This window comes from Lygodium microphyllum, chromosome 30, assembly GCF_053477565.2.
Source record: "Lygodium microphyllum isolate KBCC chromosome 30, Lygodium_microphyllum_v1.1.10, whole genome shotgun sequence".
Lineage (NCBI taxonomy): Eukaryota > Viridiplantae > Streptophyta > Polypodiopsida > Schizaeales > Lygodiaceae > Lygodium > Lygodium microphyllum.
The window spans coordinates 120,101,675-120,109,789 of record NC_141164.1 but is presented as its reverse complement, the minus strand read 5'-3'; the positions used below and the strand labels follow the sequence as shown (position 1 = coordinate 120,109,789).

The following is an 8,115-nucleotide window of genomic DNA, read 5'->3' as shown; positions in this document are numbered from 1 at the left end:
TTTTCCAAAGCTCTCCAGTAGATACTTTGGACCCTTCAAAGTGATTGAGAAAATAAATGAAGTTTCTTATCGACTTGAGCTTCCTACTCATTGGAAAATACACAATGCTTTTCATGTAAGTTTGCTAAAACCTTACATAGGACTAGAACCAAAGGAACCTATTACTGAAGATCCCCCAGAAGTTGAAGAAACAGAGCAACTCTTGGAACCTGAAAAGATTTTGTTTCTCAAAGATCGAACCACGAGAAGTGGCCTTGTGGCACGAAAATTCTTACTAAAATTCAAGAATCTACCCACAACAGATGCACAGTGGGTAGATGAAAAATTCATGAAGGATTACCCAAATATTCTATAGCAATATCAAGAAGCTTTTCAGCTGAGGACAGCTGAATAAAAGCCACAGGGCTGTCACAACTCTATAGAAACAGAATTTGTATCCTTTTTCATTAATTTGTCTATATAATGATTTATTAAATTTATTTCATTTGCACTAATTAGATATAAAGAAAAGTGCATTGGAGCTGGCCACTGATTGAGTGGTCACAGGTTATGGTGGACCCACGCGGTGGGTTAGAGAAAAGATAGTTCACACTTCCACCTATATAGCCCGATTGGGCGCCTGTGACTAGAACTCACGCATATCAGGGTTAGACTCGCACACAGAAAGGATTGATGCCTTGAAGTGTGGGCTAGATCCACCAGAACAGACAGTTACAATCAACAAGATGGCATGATCATGAAATGCTTGTATAATGTGCATGTGTGGGCTGAAAGCTTGAAATGCACATTTCTTTGCCTAGGAAAGTCACATGAAGATTCGAATACCATTTTTGCGATGTACACGGAAAAAGCTTTCATATGACACCCATATTGGGGGGGGTCTCTAAATTTTTGGAGATCCCTAAATTTTAGGAGCCTCGAATTAGCCTAAAAATGCTAGTCCTAAAAAATAGGGATGTCATTCTAAAAATAGTAAGTTCTGTACTCTGACTATGCTTACTAAATTTGGGTGTTTCTATTCTTGATAGTATTCAACCCAAAAAGGAAGGCCATAGAGAAGAGACAAGTGTCAAGACACTTGTCACCCAAGTTTCTAAGTGTCCCACCACTTGTCACATCTCATGACATGTGGCTGGACACTTGTCTTGTGCTACTCCACTTTCCCCTTTTGTACTAGCTCTCCCCTCTCCTATAAATAAGAGCTCGTTTTTCTTCATTCAGCATCATTTTTCTTTGCTGTAAACTCATGTACAACACCCACAGATAGTCAGAAACTGGCCCCATCCATCCCCATCATCATCCCCCACTTCTCCATTATCAATTTCCTCCATATTCCCTCTTCTATCACTGTTGTTTTATAGGATAGCAAGCCTGTAAATTCATTACAGCACCTCCTTCTCAAGCTCTTTCTTCCATTTTAGCAACAAGAAGCAAGCCCTATCCATGTACTACTGTTCAACGATGGAGAAAGGTTGATTTTCCCTCTTTCTTCTCTCATACTGTAAAGAAATCAGTTCTTATCATTGCATAATAGATAACGCATGTGTGTTTATACATCTTTGCATGATCTTGTGAGAGCGAGAATTACTTCTCCTCACTCTCAGGTTGATTGTAACTGAGCTCTTCCCTAAGGGACTTGGGTTGAGCAGAAATACATTCCTTCGGGGGGGGGGGGGGGGGGGGGGGGGGGGGGGGTTGCCCATCTTCAACCCTCAATCTTGTCTCCATTACTTTTACATTTTCATGGCTGTAATTTTGCGAGTAATTTTTATTTTCAGCTTTAAGTATTCATTCTCTTTTATATTAAATCTCGAAAACAAGAAAATATCATAATTGTTAAGCATACTAGGTTGTTCGGGGTGTTTACAATTTAGGACTGATATCTTCAGCCATATTCAAAGAAATAGCTACAGCATTGTTCTTTTAATTCATTTCTTACTCTATAGAAGTCATCTTGTCAAAATATGTAAGTATTATGTGCCCCTATGGTAGAGCAATGTTTGTAGATCATTCATTGATGCTTTGAGTTGAATTAACAGGAGCTTTTTCTCTTATTTTTTTGCTGCAATAACTTATCCTTATCAAGAACTCAATTTGAAGCTCTCTTGAAGCAAGTCTCTTTGCCCTACAAGCCTTATAATTGACTCATAAGCTTTTGTCCCTAACAGTCTACATTGAATGTAATGATGCAAAGTTGATTCATGCTATGGCATCATGTATGAATGATGGGATGCACAGTTATTTATGATACATGACAACATATTGTACTTGATTTTATAATTTGTGATTGCTCTTATAGTCAAGAAAACAAGCTTGATTTGAGATAATACTCTTGTGGTCTTTGCTAAGAACATGCAGTTGGAAGCTCTATTAACATCTTCAAGAACTTGGCTTGAAACCTTCAATCCTTCTCTTATCTCTACCATCTCCGGAGTCTAAGCTCTTGAATCCCCATACATTCATCTCTCTCAAACCCCTGTGATTAACCGTGAAGTACCTCTTGAAGCTTCAAACATTCACTGTAATCTACTTATCTCTTAAAGACACATCTCCATCTATCTTGTACAGTTTTCTTACCAAACCCCTATGGTGACCTTCAATTCTACGCGCTGCAATAACCTCTACTCCAGTCACTCCAGCTTTTGCTTAGTCGTCCATAGAGTGGGACCTCTATGGGTGTTACTCCGAGAGATACTACCCCCTTAGGTACACCAGATGTACAGGGGTTTCCTGGATATGCCTAGGAGCGTGGTCATAGGTGGGAAATGACATATCTTAGGCATACCCCAAAGGGGTATGGGTATTTTATAGATGATAGGACAGGAGCCATCATGATGAATGATGAGGGGAGGAGGGTGATGGCTTGTATAAGAAAGTTGTGCCAACAATTTTTTCGGCACAACGCCTTGGATCATTGGAAGAATGTATCAGAGGGGAGCAAGGACTACATAGTAGCATCCTTGCATGAGGAGTTTATGGTACCCGCCATAGTAGATTGGTTTTTCACATATTGGATTATGGAGTGTATGCGTAAGTACATGTCACGGAGACGATGGGATGCATACAAGACACTTAAGAGTGGAGCCTCAAAGCTTGAGTAGCTAGACGCATATGATCGGCGTCGACTCAAGGAGGAGGCTGCAGATTCTCCAAGACATTGGAGACAACAATGCGAGAGGCGGCGAGGGCACGATTGGAGGCAGGAGTGGTCCATCATCTTGGGAGTGGTGGCCACATGACTTATCTAGAGGACTTTGCAATTTTTTCTTTTTTTCTTTTGTTTTGCAATATCCCTTGTACTGACAATCGTGTCTCTAATAGTTGTATTTTGTTTTCTTTGCAGTACTCCATTACAAACCACGATCCCATTGGCCTAGAGACTCGATATGCAAAGAGACACGGTCTCACTACATTGACCGATCGATTGTATGAACGTGGTAGCCCAGTAAGTCACTCATCTTTCTTGTCCGTATGTACTAATTTCAATTAAAATGCATTATTGTATGGTGGATTGATATGTAGTTGTTTCTTTTTTTACAGAGTTCGTTCGATGCTCCTTTGCGGATGGGACGAGGTTTCAAATGGCAAGGATCTATAGCTCGCCCTTGGATTCGTGGAGCGCACATCCTTTTCTTTATTGGTCATGTGATTTATGTAGGTATTTTAATGCACTATCTTATTATCATCATTTCTATCTTACCATGATTGTATAGTCACTTTCATTACGTGATCTTGTATTTATTTTATGTATCAGCCTTATGGATTCAAGTACACTTTGCCTTCATGGAGACAAGCATTGTACACTTTACTGTAACTCTTTTGTATGGCCCAAATAAAACATATAGCTGCCTTGCCACAGATTTTTTTTTCCATGTAACCATCGCTATTAGATCGCAAATTTACTACATGCATCGCTATTAGCATCGCAGTTAGTGTCGTAAATTGTCGCTATTTGCATCTCTATCAGCGTCGTACATACAATGCAGATAACGACGAATAGAGTGACGATAATAGCGACTGTTCTCTGGCGTCGCTAATACCGACGTTTTTTGCAACGACAAGGGTAAATTTTTTTATGAACATTTTTGTCACTTTGAACGTCGGTATGAGGCCTGTATCTTGTAGTGTTTTAATATAGACTTCATTACCTTTTCCTTCATACCCTCAAACTTTAGCTTGCACAAATCATCTTCTAATAAACTTATCTTTAGTAATCTTTGATGAATGATCCAAGCTTATACTCATCTAGATTTTTATTCTAAGAAACCTTCATGCCTTAATATATCGCTTCCATTAGCCACTATTCACAATAAACTTATTACTTAGCTTTTTCTTTTATTTGTACTCTTGTGTCAACTTACTATTGATCTTATTTGTGTTGTCCAACTCTAGCTTTGACTCCTTATGTAAGATGCTAATGTCATGATTGGTATCATACATTGTGATAATACGATTCTTTTTTGGAGTTAATATTTCATTCAATTGATTTGCGTATCTTATTAAGTGCTATAATTGAAATTGATATACAATTATAACATCATGGTTTTTTTTTTAACAATTACTTGGTATATTGTGACTATGTTTAATACTTGATAATTGAGTCACGTAGCATAATCAAGCAATCCAAGCACAAACATGCACATAGAGATGTTAATAAAAATAGGATAGCTGAGTCTATGGAGGTGAACTTTAGAGGCATAGAAAGATGTACAAGAATAGACATGTAAAGATGTTAATAGAATCAAGATGCTTAATTCTATGGAGGTAGATTGAAATGGCACAAATAAGCACAAAGATATGTTTATGGAGGTAGATTGGAGAAGCATAGATATACACACAAAGATATCAAATGGAATAGTGAATTACGAAGCAATGCATGACTTCACCCCCCTCTCTCTCCACGCATGTAAATACAATACTGTCACAATTGTAACTTGTAAGATAATTTGTCCACTTAAAATGCACGATGGCTTTTCAACCAAAGAATTGCACGATGCATCTCTTTGGAACGTGCACTGTGTAACACGTGATCATTCTAATCGAAACTCCATAATGGGATGTTGGGAAGACGGATCGATCATCGAACCTACGGAAGAGAGAAAGAGAGAGAGAGAGAGAGAGAGAGAGAAACCGTTCGGCCGGTCCGCATGATAATTAACCGCGCGAAGACCGCGCGGGCCGGCAGAGCCCATGAGAATAGTAGATCCCGTCCTCTCACTTCTTCTCCATCTCCATCTCCATCTCGGTCTACGTTTTTTTCCTTCGTCCGCTTCTTCTTCTGCTCAATAACTAGTGGTACTGCTAACGATGATGACGCCGATACCATCTCTCTGAAAGCCACACGTACGATAGATCAACGTTCGGGCATCGATATCATCGTGATCTTATTGGCATATAATTATACAAAGATATGTGAGCATTGCAGTTGTCGAATGCCTCGATCTGCTGCGGCTGGTGCGGCACCGGCAGCTGCTGCTGCCGCGGCAATTACAGTACGTGGGCTTGCGATGGCCACGCTCTTGCGCGTGCGGGGGTATTTGTGGGCTTCTCCGTGGCTGTGTGACGGCCTCCTGCTGGGCGCCACAGTGGCCACCGTCTCTCTCACCTCTGCGCTCGGCTTCTCCTCCGCCGTCGTCAAGGTCCCCGCTGTCATTGTCAATGCCACGTCCACGGTCGTCGCCCCTCCACCGCTGCAGGCGCGCCTCTTCGCTGACGCCAATTCAGCCGCCTCTGCCACCGTCAATCTCCTCTTCAGCACCATACTCTCTCGTAGCAGCTCGGGCGGCCAGTCGTGGGCCGCCGCATGCCACGAGTGCCGTGCCCTGCGCCTCTTCTCCGGAGGAGGCCGTCACGTTAAAACGGCCTTCACTTCTGCCAGTTACTCGGCGCACGCCACGCTCTTCAGCTTCTCAACCGACTCTGTGCTCGCCGAGACCTTCATGTCCTTTCTCATTTCCTTCGTCATCGTCACCTTCTCCGTCTTCGTTGTCCGTGAGATGCGTTAACTCTTATTCCTACATCTCCCTGGCACATTGTAAATAATGCCTCCTTGAAACCAGTTTACATTTTCCTTGAGATTATCAGTTACTTATGGCCACATTGTTGATCATTCCTCATTGCAACTAGTTTATATTTTCCAAGTGCACATGAAATAAAGAGGTAAAATAGATCTCACTTGGTCCCATCTTTTACACATTTTAACAAAAGTGAACCAAGGTAAACATTGAGCATAGAGTTTTTCCCCAATCTGGATGGCAAGAGAAAGACGATTCCAAGCCTACAATTGTAATTTTATTATATTTCTTTCTAAAAGTAATTGTGTGTTAAATGGACCGATTTTCTCTCTCAAACGCACATGCACACACATACATGTAGTGCATCAATCATATTTTAAAAAAATAAACTCTCATTTGGGTCTTTTAGTCCCCTCTCTCACCCTTATTACAAGGAAAATTGGAGAGAAGAATAGTAAAATAATCCATTCTCTCTTCATTTTTACAATCTTGTTTTATTTTATTATATTATCAACAAATGATTTGCTCAAATTCGTTCTCTTTCCTCATTCAAGAGCCCTTTTTAAAGTACATTTTATATTCAGGTAGAGCTCAGTCAATAAAGTGTGGTATTTTCAATGCCGAATGATTAGTAAATATAGAGTGATTCATTTTTTTAAACTCAAATTTTTTTTAAAAATATTTCAAGAATTCCTTTTAAGATATTTCGGGTGTTTTTTATATTCTAGCTTTTGATTAAGAAATAAAACTATTGGTCTTTTTTTAAAGAAACATTTTTGAAGGTAAAATTGAAATTTTCAAAATACGAAAACACTTGGATATCCTTGCTCTATGAGCTATTCTTCTCAATTCTACTACTTTCTCGAAGCTCTTTTGTGATCTCTTCTTTGTGTCTATCCAACTTACCTTGACATAATGAACTACCTTAATCTCTTTTCCATATTAATCAATCTATTTGTGTCCATTGTCAAGAAGAGGACTAGAGAGAGAGAAAGAGAAGAGAGAAGATTATAAAAGTGAGAGAATGAGTGCAAAAGATAGAAAAAGAGAGTGATGAGGAGATATAAAGACTAGAAAAGGAGAGAGAAATACTAAAAGAGAATAGAAGTCATTGAAGCTATAAGCAAGGTGATGAGGAAAGAGACAACAATGTATTAATGTTCCAAAAGATGTGAAAAATTACATGTCTCTCCCTTTCATACCTATGTCAGTGTGACATGGTATTACTATTATTTCTATACTAAACATTTCTTCTTTTCCCAGCTTTCTATAATCCATCCCATCCCAAAAGTTTTTGCCCTAAAAAACAAACTTATAAAAGTTGGAAAGGATGGATGAAACAGAGTACTACTCTATCTCCAGTTATGCAAGTAGGAAAATGAATGAAAGATTGAAGACATATGGACTAAAATAGAGGAATGAAAGTAAACCTCAACTACATACATGATCAAGAGTGCTTCAAAAGTATTTGGAGCCTTAGAGTCTTTAAGAAATATACTCAAAATGAAGAAGGCAGCTTGTTATAAGAACAAACCCTACTGAACCAAATCTACCATAACTTTTGGTAAAAGTTTTCAAATGAAGCGTGCCACATATCAAAGTACTTTGACCCTATGTAGGTGGAATAATTATAAAAATTTGACAGAATAAAAACTGTTCTAAAACAGTGTGCTGTCAGGACCCTGTATGTACCATAACTGGCTCCATAGTCATTATGCTTCAACCACCAATATGTCCTGTAGGTAAGGGAACTCATCTAGTATAGAGTTAGGCCTCCAAGAAGCTTCTTTAGGTGGCAAACATCTCCATCTAATCAAATATTCAATAATAGAGCAAGAGCAAAATTTCTTCTCACAGTGACCTCTGACAGCCTCAAGGATATATTGAATAAGATCTTCTTCATCAATAGGTGGCAACTCATCAAATGTATCAATAGGAGCATCATAGAAAGACTTGAGCTGACTAACATGGAATACATTATGAATCTTAGTGGAAGAGGGTAGTTCAAATCTATATGCCAAGTCTCCAATGTGCTTTAGAATCTTGTAGGTTCATAAAACATGTGAGCAAGCTTAGTATTTGATCCATCCTTCAAGGTAGA

General features: G+C 39.2%; 1 protein-coding gene across 1 annotated transcript; it reads left to right on the top strand.

Annotated features, from left to right (window-relative positions):
• Positions 1 to 5,362: 5,362 nt before the first annotated feature.
• LOC148010291 (uncharacterized) lies at positions 5,363 to 6,152 on the top strand. Its single transcript, XM_087673240.1, has one exon. The coding sequence runs from the start codon at positions 5,433 to 5,435 to the stop codon at positions 6,003 to 6,005; it is 573 nt and encodes a 190-aa protein (XP_087529366.1). The 5' UTR covers positions 5,363 to 5,432; the 3' UTR covers positions 6,006 to 6,152.
• The last annotated feature ends 1,963 nt before the right edge of the window (positions 6,153 to 8,115 follow it).

What these genes read in the sequence shown, in the direction of transcription:
- LOC148010291 (XM_087673240.1), top strand. Translation starts at nt 5,433, where the DNA reads ATGCCTCGATCTGCTGCGGCTGGTGCGGCACCGGCAGCTGCTGCTGCC.